Source organism: Lissotriton helveticus, chromosome 5_1 (assembly GCF_964261635.1).
Source record: "Lissotriton helveticus chromosome 5_1, aLisHel1.1, whole genome shotgun sequence".
Taxonomy (NCBI): domain Eukaryota; kingdom Metazoa; phylum Chordata; class Amphibia; order Caudata; family Salamandridae; genus Lissotriton; species Lissotriton helveticus.
In genome coordinates this window covers 105,017,937-105,031,553 of record NC_136065.1, presented here as the reverse complement: position 1 = coordinate 105,031,553, position 13,617 = coordinate 105,017,937, and the positions used below count along the sequence as shown (strand labels likewise).

Genomic DNA, 13,617 nt, shown 5'->3' with positions numbered 1-13,617 from the left:
TCCTGTGTTGCTGAAATCTTCGGAGTCCTCAGGAGCTCGGGAGAAGCAAACCGGTCAGATGAGTTTAGGTGCCTGCTTTTGCAGTGGAGTAACTCCTTTACTCCAAGGGAGATTCTTCAGTCGTCCAGCGTCGTGCAGGGAGTTGAAGTACTTGGTTTCTTCTTAGCAGAATCTTGTCCAGGTAAAATCTAAAATCCTGTAGTCAGGTAACCCACTTTATACCCATGGGAAGGGGTTGGACGGATTCTGTGGACCCTCCTAGGGGAGGGGCAGGACAGAGGGATGGCTACACCCATGTCCTTTGTCCAGTTTTGCACCAGAGCAGGAGCCAATGGCTCCCAGAACTGGTTTGAGCTGGACTATGCACAGGGACACCAAATGTGCTCCAAGTGCATTGTTTCTGGCACTCTCAGAGTGCACCCACCCAGCCCCAATACACTAAACCCTGTCTGGGAGGTGGTCACACCTCCCTGTGACAGGATGCCTATGTCATGCCTTCCTCTGCTCGAGCTTGGCTCAGCAGCAGGAGACCAGAATCGTGTCTGTGGCAGACAGCATCCATTTTGTGCCCCCTTCGACTCTGTCTCCCACGTGATCCTTTTAAATAGTCTTCAGGAAATTAGAATTAGGGGGTGGGGTAGGCCCTGGCCTGGTTTCATTCCTTTCTGGAGGGTAGATCTTTCCAGGTCCTGGTGCCACCTTTCCACTCTCTGGAGTACGCCCTGAAACAGGGGGTGCCGCAAGGCTCAATACTGACCCATTTACTTTTCAACATATATGTCCAACCCCTAGCAGCGGTGGCTAAAAGTAGAGGGTTGTCGTTGGTGTCGTACGCTGATGACACCCAATTGGTTATTGCCTTCTCAAAGAAATGTAACCATAACCTCGTGACATTTAAGGAGGACTTGTTGGTGATCGTGGACTGCATGGCTTCAAAATATCTGCAGCTGAATGCCAGTAAGTCTGAAATTCTGCTGTTTGGGAGGGAACGTGATACGTGGCCTGAGCAATATTGGCCAGATCGATTGAAACCATCACCCTCGCCTAAAGAGGCAGTTAAGAATCTCTGTGTTTGGATTGACAGTGGTCTCTCCTTTGACACGCAATCTCAATCAGTAGCAGGGACCTGCTTTGGGCTCTTGCGAGGATTAAAACCTCTACTTGGCTTCTTTGATTCGAAAACTCGTCAGACCATTGTTCAGGCTACAATTTTATCTAGATTAGACTATGGCAACTCTCTTTATTTAGGCGCCAATAAGTCCAGTACCCGACATTTGCAAAGAATTCAGAACACAGCAACCCGTATTCTCCTGGCATTCCCGAAATCTTGCTCTGTGTCTAAATTTCTACCTAAACTTCACTGGTTGCCAGTGAAAAAAAGAATTCAGTTTAAAACACTATGTGGAGCCCACAGAATTCTGACTCAGCAAGCATCACCGGGGTTGGCGGATCTACTAGCCGTCTATGTTCCTCTGCGTTCTTTACTCTCAGAGGACCAAGGGCTGGCTTGTATTCCCCGAATCTTAAGAGCCAAAGCTGGAGGCCGCTCTTTTAGAACTCTCGCGGCCAGACTTTGGAACTTGCTTCCAGCCTCCATTAGAGGGATTCAGAATCATCTTGCCTTTCGCAAAGCCATAAAGACCTGGCTCTTCCCGGCCTAACTCCCTTTAACCTTTACAGTCTCTAGTCTTTGGTAGCGCTGGGACGCCCCGTCGCTGGGGCAGCTATGCGCATTACAAATCCGACTATATAATAATATTTTGTGCTGCCCAGGTCGTGAAAGCTGGTACCGGGTAGACCGGAGACCCACAGTAGTGGTTCTAGAAAGGGGGAATCATACCTCCCACACCATTTACTGGTGTTGAGGTATAATTCCAAGGTGTTTGACACCAAACACAACATGTTTCTAAGCATCCGTTTCAAAGTTAGCATTTACCGCGAGGTTATAATGCACTTAAACATATACGTCTGGCTGCATCACAGACAACCCCGGAGAATGGTCTCCAAAGGCTGCAGAGGGGCTCTGCTCATGCAGGGGCACCCTCCCACGTAAAACCCAGCACCCTACCTTCGGGATTGATAAGGCCTGCCATAGGGGTGACTGATAGGTTTTTAAGTGTAGTGATTTAGATAGATTTAGTGAACCTATATCTCAGTAAGTGCTGCAAGCACCATCTTACACAGTCTGCAGTAGCAGGCCTGTCGTGTCATTTTGCATGGCCTCTCATGGGTGGCATAATACATGCTGCAGCCCATGGGAGGCCTCTGGGGTACCTATGCCCTGAGTACATGGTGTACCATATACTAGGGACTGATAAGGGTACCCCAGTATCCAATCTGGAGTGTACCTAAAGTACATACATAACAATTTAAGGGAGAAAGCAGATAGACTGGGATCCTGGATAGCAGGATCCCAGTCAGACCAGGCCAAAAACAGTGTGACATCAGCAAAAAAGTGGGGTAACCATAAGAAGCAGATACTACTTTCCTGCAGATGGGTAGGATGGAGAAATTACGGTATCATATAAATGCAGTCCAGGCAACAAAAGCAGCGTGTCCTCTAGCTATGCAGGGATGTGAATTACACAGGGCTACATCTGTCAAGACATCCAGAGCATATGCCAGTTTTACAAATAAAAACTGTTCTCTATTGCCAACTAAATACACCATTGATATATTGGGTACGAAAGGGACAGAGTGGTCATTGGCAAAGGGCTGGTTTAGATTCAACAGGTTTTCCACCTTCATTATGCAGAAAAGTGAACAATGAGAATCACTAATTCGATCGTCCATCTTTCAGGAAACCGAGTTACACCCCGGAAAGGATATCGCTGTATTCTCCTTTAAAGGAAATGAATATTTATTTGAAGACAGCTCACTATTCAATTGCCCCTTTCTCAACCGTCTAATAGTCGAGATGTTGGTTGACATAATTTCCTTACACAAGAAAAGGAGCACAGAGAGAAAAAGAAAACCTGGTCGCCCTCCACTCAAAAAGTCAATTCAACACAAGTGACCAGGTCCTGAATAGGCCTTTATATTCTTTCAAAAAGTATACATCTAACAAATATGATCCTTTATTTTATCTCCCCACAGTTAAATGCTAGTAGGGGTAGAAAGTACCTTGATCTTGACATAGAGGCCAATGATGGACAATTGTCAACTAAGGTGCATCAGAAACCCACCGACAGGAACTCCCTTTTATTGTATGAATCGTACCATCCGAGAGCATTAAGGGACAACTTGCCAGTGGGTCAGTTTCTTAGCTACCGTAGAAACTGTTCATCGACAGAAGTTTACTTGGATCAGGCTAATGGTCTAAGTAGTAAGTTACAAGAAAGAAAATATCCTGCTAAGGTTATTAGGCAGGCCAGAAAGAGAGCACTCAACACTCCTAGAAGCGTTCTTTTGGAAATAAATCGGAAAGATAAAGACCTATGACCCTCTGGCTACAAAGATAAGACAGTCCATTAGTAAACACTGGTCTTTATTGTCCACCAATGAGTTCAAAATGCCACCGCCTAGGTTCGCTTTTAAAAGATCATGCAACCTTAAGGACAAACTGGTGCACACCAGGCCTTTGCCAATTAAAACAGCAACAGCTGGAACAATCCCAAAAGGACATTTTCCATGCGGGACTTGTTCAGTTTGTCCATTGACAAATAAAACTACCAGTGTAACATTAAGGTCGGGAAAGGAGTGGTTCCATGGAAACTTTAGCAACTGTAACACCACGAATGTGGTATACAGGTTGCATGTGAGTGCGGGTTACAATATATCGGCCTCACATCAAGAAAAGTGAAGACCAGAATCCAGGAGCACCTTAGTACAATAAGGGCTGGCAAATTGACTACTAAATTGGTGCAACACAGCCACAGTAACAAACATAGTTTCACCTGGACTGTGTTGGAGAAAGTGGTAGGAGATCCTTATACTGTAGAAAGACTGTTGATATCTAAAAAGGCAAGGTGGATTTTTCAGGAGAAAAGCGAACAGTTTGGACTGAATGAACTCCTGGAATGGAATAAGGTCCAGTGAAACACATGAAATATATGTAACATCTAAGTATACTGATTAACTTGGTATTGGTGAGGGGTGAAGCCATAGCTTTCTAGTAACACTGGACTTATACACCTTTTTGTCCAGTAGCACTTGAATCTCTGCTATGTGTCTGATAACTGCCCCTTTACTAAACAAACGAAGACGCCGCACGCAGCCCATGCGAGAGGAAGCTCTGTTGCCGATATATGGCAAGTCTGGCCGCCACCGTAAACATCTATACGTTACATCGAATTCACTCAGTGGACCCTGTTGCTATATCTTATCGGCAGCTCCCCCACCTGGCCCACCGTATAGTCGAGAGAAACTACATCTCCCAAAAAAACAATCGACCGAAGACGACTTGTTAGCCGCATGTGTTCAATAGTTAACGGCAAAGTTAGCGTCACACCTTGACTGCCTTTCAACACCTAAACTAAGGCACGACTATCTCCCAATACTGCGTACTGTGCGTTCCTCCGCTATAAAAGAACATCATCTTTGTGACCACATTTTTCCGCCATATTTTATCAGCATATTGATGGTACAGTCCTGATGAAGACACAGCCCACGTGTCGAAACGCGTCGAACCGCGTCGACAGGAAACCATCCATTTTTATATTGTTCAATGATTAATAAAAATTTTTAATTGTTAAATCATGTATACTTATGTAAAATCACAATGAAGGTTACATTTATCCTCAATTTTGAACAAACAGTTTTATCAAATGATTTTTTATGAAAAACCTCAAGGCATTAAAACCAAGTTTATACTTGAAAGCAGTTGTATAATGTTTTTGTAGATACGATGTTTTGTATCTGAATACGCTAGAAATTGATGTGTATGCCTGGGTAATTTTGTTCGCATATATCCCTCACCCTGACCCAGGATCGCTAATTGCACCAGGGGGTCCTTGTTCTTTTACATTCTGATAACTGCCCCACCAGTGTCCCCCGTTTTTCATATTGGTAAGGGACTTATAATAACTATGTTCTGCATCAGCAAGTCCGGATGTGTAGCTTAAGTTGAAAACGAAACTTTACCCAATGTGAATCGTGCTTGTCATGGTTAAGTTTTGGGCTCGTCAGGAGCATAGAAATTTTAATAATCATGCTGTTGGCAAATGCTAGAATCACTGATGAATGGCTGGGGGAAATATGAATAAGTTATGCAGTATATAGAGCGATAATTGGAAAGAACACATTTGATTAATCATACTGTTGTTACACATAGAAACTTGGGAAATCTTGCAGCTCTATCCCAGACCAAGATGGCCGACCTGGTTTTTTAAGCCAGAGATGCCTGGATTCACTGGCCTTGTTTTCTGTGATAAAAGAGATATAGGGACAGGCATAAACATATAGGGTTACTCGTCCTATGGTAAGATTAATGATGAGGCTTGCAATAATAGAAGAAACACGATAATCACGATTGTTTGACATATAAAAGACCGATGCGCAATTTATGCATTATTACTATGTATATTTGCGGTTACCCGCGGAGTTGAATTTGTGATATCTATAAAATCCTTTAAACCTTTTGAATTACCCGAAGAGTAGTACTTGAATCATCCCGCTCTAAGATGGCGGCAGCCGGGGGCCGAGATCGCGCGATAATTAGACTTGCAGTTGCGTTGTTTTCCTCAACCTGCTGTCTGTAAATACGGAGCGTTTTGCCAAGTGCCGGTTACCGGTTGTGTCAAGGCGTGGCTTGTGTTCCCTATCGGTAAGGAGAGGGGGGGGGTTGGAGCTGAATACTTATGGAGGAGTAAGATTACCAAATCGTAAGATGGCTCGTGCACCATATCGGTAAGGAGAAAGAGAGGGGGGAGAGCTGATTGCTTACGAGGGAGTAGGATTATTAAATTGCAAATAGGACACTCGGTACTGTGAAGAGTTGAATACTTAAGAAGATAGTAAGATTAACAAATTGCAAATATTAAAACTGCAAATAGGACACTCGGGATTGTGAGAAGATGGTTTCATGGATAATTCTATCTCACCTTTTGGTTTTACTTCCATATACAGCGTGTGAAGGGATACGGAGGATGGCTCACAGGAGGGGTCATTCTTCACTTTTAACTAACTAACCCATGCAGCCGGTAGGAGTCACCATGGCTCAGCAGGGGTAAATATGAACTGTTGGGTGTTTTGTGGTGTATACATAATATGTCTATAGACAAAATGGATAGACAAGCAGATTATGAAGCCGGTCTTTCTCACCTTTTTTTGACAGTCTTGTGTAAATGTGGTGTCCAGCATTGATGCAGTGGCAAGAGAATATACGCCCTGATGAAATTGCCTCAAATGGTAAAAGGCAATGAAACATGTTGGCTTGTGGGTTTGGGCTGTATGATTAGCAACCTATTCCCCTTCCTCTTTTAACCAGTTAGGCTGCACTAAGTTTAAAGAATAAAGTGACCAGTTACGTGCATTCCTAACTTTATAAGACACTTTTTCTTGGTTTTCCTCTCTTTTCTCCTTTCTTCACTGCACTTGCATTCACATTACATTTGTGTTTGGACACTTTCTTTTGAGGCTTGATGACCGCCGATGATGAGAACAGGGCAATTCTGGTGAGTACCAACCAGATATCCCGATGGTAGTGCGCCCGTGAGGGGTCATCTCGCCTCTTCACACTTTTTTTAGGCACAGTAAGAACACTATTGTTTATTCTTTGTCTGACTGTCAATGTGGGATGCTGGTGAATTCTTTTAAATTGGCCTATAAAGAGTGTACTTTCTACCCCTACTAGCATTTAAGTGCGGGGAGATAAAATAAAGGATCATATTTGATTAGATGTATACTTTTTGAAAGAATATAAAGGCCTATTCAGGACCTGGTCACTTGTGTTGAATTGACATAATTTCCTGCCTCTGAGATCACAGCAATCCACAATTAATCACAAACCAAAACAAACTAATGTATGGTACATTTGTGTGTATAATGTAGTGCTTGCTACTGAAATGGGATTTTAGCACCTCTGTGGTGTCGTTGAAAACAATCTCATGGAGCTGAAGGTCTCATAGTAAAACCCTGCTTGGTAAGGCATTGCTAGTTACACAGCAGCTTGTAATAGTATTTCAGTCAGGGATTCTCACATTGCCTTTAATAACAATATTTCTCAAAGAAAAGAAAATGTTGGCAAAAAACAGACACAATAGTAATAATGAATACATGATTTCGACTGGCTACATTACAGGTTAGTCTATCTATTACAAAAACACATAACATAAACAATAAGAAGAAAAGTGATTAAGATCAAACTAACAAAAAGTCTGGAATTTCCTACTTACCTCTACAGAGAATGCTCCCTTATTTTGGTAGAATATTATAAAACAAAAATTATGGACTTACCTGAAAGCTTAACTTCTAGTTTCCGGATCTGGTCATTTCTCCTGAACAGCTGGGAGGACATGTCTTCTCTTGAGCTGCTTCCATCAGAGGCCTTTAAGTATATATTAAAAGAAATATACAAACTTAGAAAAATCACAATTCTCAGAATAATTCATAGGAGCCTTATGTAACTTAACTCTTTACCTTTGGTAATATTTAGTCCTATATGGCAGCTACTATAAAGAATTTAGCATGAAATGTTTTCCCACATGCACAGGAATCTTGTCTAATGTCACAAATAGGCTAGAGAATTTATACATTATATGAATGCGTTTTTCCGACTGGAAACATTGGAATTCTATTGTTTGCAACCAGTAGAACTTAGAACGTTTGGTACACGTGTGAGCAAGACAGCCCAAGCAGTCTTTAAATCGACTGAATATATGCAGATGAAAGTTTGTACTATTGAACCCAATGTTGTGTCGATATATTCTGATCCTCGTTTTATGAGAATGACATTTCTTCCTACAATGCTGAGGAAGAAGAGATTGCAACTTGGAGCCAACTAACCACCATAGTCACACAAACTAAATCACATGACTATACCACTGATTGGCAGCTCTATGCAGACAACATGCAACTCTACATCATACTACTTGGTCCTGACAAATGCTTCACTTTACTCCAATGTTGTCCTCTTGACATTAAAGAATGAATGAGGCAGATAAATGGAGATAAAACTGTAGGTTAAGGAGACAAACATATACGCCCTTGGTGGAATTAGACTGTCCGCAATTGGTCTGAACATGCTAGAGAAAAAAAAGTTATGTTTCATCTTTGGCACGAATATACTTGTGAACGCCCTAATTAGTGCTGAAGTATGGGAAATGCATGTTCCAGTTAGTCACCTTGAAGAACATACTTCTGTACCTCTCTTTCCACCATAAGGCCACAGCAGTGGGTGGAGCGGTTAATACCCCCTTGAGACTATGACAATGCCTTATAAGGAGGTCCGCTTAACACAGACCTCCATAGGCTTCAGACTTTTCAGAACATTGCCATCTGGTTAACTGTCATTCTTTGCAGAAAAAAACATACCTGAAGCAAGGAATTTTTGCACTGGTTTCCTGTTAAAGTATGAATCATTTAGGAACGCCTTAAGACATATAGATCCCTCTAAGTGCTACCCCCTCATGACTTAAAAACTAAGATTATTCCTTGCACGCTAAAGAGTTGCACAAGCAATTACATTTAGACAATCAGATAGTCCTCTAAATCCAAACACAAGTTCTCCATTGAACTATCTGCTCAAGGCATACTTTTTATGGCACAACTTAGGTCATCAAAGCAGACAGACTCTTCTGGGTATTAATAGTAGTACCTTCCGATATTGAAGGGCTGTTGGAATTTTTTTCTCACAACTGGAAATTCATCAAAAATGCCCCTTGTGCAAGTGCAAATGGAACGCTTCTGGGTTATGCTACACTCCGCTTCTGATCATAGTTCCACATCCCACAGAAAGAAAGGACTGTATCAAATCTACAAATGTCAATGCTTATTCACGAAGCAGCAGTGATTTGAGGTAACATGCGACCCCTCTTTGTTTTCTTTTGCTTGTTGAGAAAATAAAACAACTGGGCTCAGACACTAAGACTTTCCAGATTCTAGAGTGGAGAGGAGTTTCAAGTGGAACACCATTCTGAACATACCCAGTCCTACCATGGGAATTATATGCATGGTAGCAGATTAGAAATCCGTTCGAAACGTCCTTAATATTTAGTTGTATCTTTAGCCTCTGTGGGTCCTTTAATACAGCAAGACAACACACATGTTACACTGGTTTACAGGTGGAAGGAAGATGTTCTTGTTCTAGCTCAAGATGCTTTTCTCTAGCAATGAACTTGTCATTGGAGTTTTTTAGGTCTCGCCTGAACCAGCGCATGCACTGCTCTGGCGAGACTTTTAGTAAGGGGGCTTCAAAAAGCTCACCACACGCTTTTGCTTGTGGCCTAAAACTTGCAGTTACGCACACAGGCACCATCTGGCTTTCCTCTCATCATGGCTCATTAAGCACATAACTCGCGGGCACCCTTACAGCGCGCGTTTGTGATCACTTTCACGGCCGCGTCACTTTCACTCCTCCTCCTTAAAGTTGCTTTTTTTAACTTTCAGCGCGAGGCGCTTTGCTTTTAGCACTCCACGGCAGCGCATGGGTTTATTTCTTCTCGCCACTCGCCAGACACGCCTCCTTGTTTTTTTTTTTTTACATTTCAGTGCAAGGTACTTTGCTTTTAGCACTCCATGGCAGCACGTGTTTAATATTTCTCTCCGTTCTCCTTTGTGTGCTGCTTTCCCTTACACACCTCACCACTCATTGCTCTCCGTGTTGTTTTTCCACCCGTCTACATCCTACTCCACTTTTTATCTATTTAATATCTACTCCCCTGTTGCTTCAAATCCCTCCGCACGTGGCATCCTGTTTCCATCGTCACTCCTTCCTTTGCTGCATTACAATGCTGGATGCTTTTACAATTCCCTGGTCTATAGCGGCGACTGGCCAAGTCCTCCACCACGTTCCTTGATGCAACATTTTAAAGTAACAGTGGCCATCAGAAGAGTGTTAGAAATGCTCTTTTCTATCATTTCTATGCTCCAAATATGTCTGCCACGTTGCATCATGCAACATCATAACAAGCGCCATCACATTGCATCACCCAATGTAGCGCCCTTCTTAAGAATCCAGAAGAAAGTCCAGAAAGAACACGTTACTTACCTTCGGTAACGCTTTTCTGGTGGATACAGTATCTGCCTGATGATTCCTCACCTTGTGAATATCCCCTGCGCCAGCAGCATTCAGAATTTTTTTTGTAGCTCTCTACGCCGACGAGGACGACGTCACAGAAGCCTGGCTCCGCTCTCGACTCCACTGACGTCAATGGAACCATAAGAGAGCCTCGTCGGCATGATGACGTCAGTTCCGCCCTTTTTTTCCATGCCTTGAGGCACACGGGCGGACCAACACAAATATGTACAGAATACATAGTGCACAGTATTCAAACCAACACACACAGTGTGAAAACAATTCAGTAAAACACTTCCATTGAAAGCAAAAGTAGACAATATCAACATTGTAGGTATATAAGGGTGGACAACGGGGAGGTGGGTGGGCCAGTGAGGAATCCACAGGCAGATACTGTATCCACCAGAAAAAGCATTACCGAAGGTAAGTAACTTGTTCTTCTGATGGATACATCTGCCAGAGGATTCTTCACCTTGTAAATAGAGTCCCACAGCAGTCCCCACTCCCGGAAGAGTGTGTCCACCCTTCTATACCAGAAAATCTTGGAGGACAGAACGCGCAAAGTGTCCGACCCTCCTCACTTTGGAATCTAAGCAGGAATGCTTTGCAAAAGTGAGGAGGAAGGCCCAAGTTGCCGCTCTACAAATTTCCTCTACAGGAACACCCCTAGATAAGGCAGATGTAGAAGATTTTGCTCTAGTAGAATGAGCTCTTATACCTTCTGGAGGTTCCTTACCGGCCAAAGAGTAACAGATCTTGATGCACAAGATAATCCATCTGGAAAGGGTGCGCTTGTGCACCGCCCTGCCTTTTCTGCAGCCAGCAAAACCCATGAAGAGCTGGCCATCCACACAATAGTCTTTAGTCCTATCGAGGTAAAAACTCACCGCCCTCTTAGGGTCCAAGCGGTGAAGCCGCTCCTCCTCCTTGGAAGGGTGAGGGGGAGGATAGAAGGTAGGAAGGGTAATGGACTGCCCCAGATGGAAGGGAGTTACCACCTTAGGCAGAAAAGCAGCCCTGGTCCTGAGAACCATTCTATCAGCATGAATGGTCTAGAACGGGGGTTTCAAACTCAGAGCTTGAAGCTCACTTACCCTCCTTGCCGAGGTAATGGCAACAAGAAAAACTGTTTTAGAGGACAACAGTCTCAAAGGACACTTGTGCAAGGGCTCAAAAGGAAACCCATCAAGTAGATTAAGACAAGATTTAAGTCCCATTGAGGCACAATAAATGGAGTGGGCAGAAATGTGTAGGTAAGGCCCTTAAAGAACCACAACACAAGAGGGGATTTAAACAAAGACGGCTGATCCGGCAAAGAAAGGAACGCCGACAAAGCCGATAAATAGCCCTTCACAGTAGCCACAGCAAAACCCTGCTGGGCTAAAGAAAGAGCAATCTGAAGGATGTTGGATAAACAAGCCCTCAAGGGGTCAATAGACTTCTCTCCACACCACGAGACAAATTTAGACCACTTATAAGAATAAATAGTCTGGGTGGAGTGTCGCCTGGCCGAAAGAATAACATCCACCACGTCAGGCGGGAGAGAGAAAGAATTCAGATTGCCCTCGTTCAATCTTCAGGCATGAAGGTGCAAGCTCTGGAGGTAGGGGTGTAGAACCTACCCCAGCGACTGCGAGAGGGGGTCTGCCCTGAGAGGGAGACGGAGCGGAGGGCACGTGGAGAGGTGGAGAAGATTTGTGTACCACACCCTTCTTGGCCAATCTGGGGCGATCAATATGACTTGGGCCCGGTCTTGGCAAATCTTCCTCAAAACTCGAGGAATCAAGGGTATAGGAGGAAACGCGTAAGGGAGTTGGGAGCTCCAACTCAACTGAAACGCGCCCCCTGAAGCCCCCCGCATGGGATACTGGAGACTGCAGAATGACAGGCAGTGAGCGTCCTTGCCAGTGGCAAACAGGTCCACCTGAGGAGTTTCCCACGTCGAAAGACGTGACGAACCACCTCCGGATGAAGCCTCCACTCGTGGTCGGCAGAGAACTGCCGACTGAGACTGTCTGCACGCACGTTCAGAACTTCGGCCAGATGATTTGCCATCAGACAAATCTGATGGTCCTGAACCCAGGACCAGAGACGCAGAGCAGAGCCTCTCTGCAGAGACAATGAGACCCCACTCCCCCCTGCTTGTTGACATACCACATTGCGGTAGTGTTGTCAGTCAGGACTTGAACTGACTGACCGCGAAGGGAAGGGAGGAAGGCCTTGAGCTCCAAACCTATGGCCCGCAACTCCAAAAGGTTGATATGAAGCAGCCTTTCCTCTGGGGACCAAAGACCCTTGATCTCAAGATCCCCCAGATCAGCACCCCCACGCCAAAGTGGATGCATCCATTATCACTTAAGCCACCGGTGGAGGTAGATTAGCATTAGCGTCGACACCGCGGAAAACAGGGAACGGATATCATCACGCCAACGAGGCTCTCTTATGGCTCCAGTGACGTCAGCGGAGTCGCGAGCGGAGCCAGGCTTCTGGGACGTTGTCCTCGTCGGCGTGGAGAGCTACAAAAAATTTCCAAATGCTGCTGGTGCAGGGGATATTCACAAGGTGAGGAATACACTGGCAGATGTATCCATCAGGAACAATGTTTTTGATATGTTCCAGAGAGCCGCCATGGTGTGTTGCTGCATTGCAACAGGAGATCTGGTGGACAACTTGTAAGACTAGAAAACAATGTGTTTTATACTTTTAGCACAGCTGGTCTCCTTTGTTGAATTTGCCAATGACAGAACATTATAAAAGCATCTGGCATAAGAAAAGGCACTAATCGGCGGCCACAAAGCTTTCACTTATTGGCTTTGTCAATGCTTGTTCACTTTAGACAACAGCAACAGGCACACCTGACTGGCGTTCAGGGTTTGATTTAACAGATAAGGTATGAGTTTGCTTCCTCATAAACAAGCAATGACAATCCCAATGGGTCTTGCCTTTGGGGCCAATTAGCTTTGGCAGTTCATTCTGCTGGACTGTTCAGGATCGGGCGACACTGGCCAGCATCTTTGAAATTAACGAGCATTTGCAATGCAATAGGTCTCGCATTTACGCATGTTTGAGCTATTGGCATTGTAAATGACAATGCCTTTTTTTATGATTTGGTTTTTAAAACATAAAACAAAGGCATTGCCACTTACAATGCCAATAGCTTAAACTCGCGTAAATGCGAGACCTATTGCATTGCAAATAATTGTTCTTCTTTTGGCAGTGGTCGGGGAGTTATCTTGGAGTCTGGCATGACACTGGTGCACTAACCTTTAATAAAGTCAGTTTGAGAAATCAAACTTGGTTTCACGATCTCAAACTTTCTAGAGAAAACCCTAGAATTTTAAATCCTGATTTGTTTCCGGTCCATGGAAGAACTGGGATGGCAGTTCAGGCTGGACTGTTCCCATGGGGAACAGGGTCAAGACTGATTTGCATATGGCTGGGTT

At 44.2% G+C, this 13,617-nt stretch overlaps 1 protein-coding gene across 5 annotated transcripts in view; it reads right to left on the bottom strand.

The window, feature by feature from the left end:
- The window catches only part of GOLGA1 (golgin A1), a 413,603-nt gene that overhangs the window by 352,744 nt on the left and 47,242 nt on the right, over window positions 1-13,617 (bottom strand). For all 5 annotated transcript variants that reach the window (XM_078641823.1, XM_078641827.1, XM_078641825.1 and 2 more), the window contains exon 3: window positions 7,396-7,486. In XM_078641823.1, the coding sequence (XP_078497949.1) occupies window positions 7,396-7,486 (91 nt within the window). The remainder of the gene's footprint in view (window positions 1-7,395; window positions 7,487-13,617) is intronic.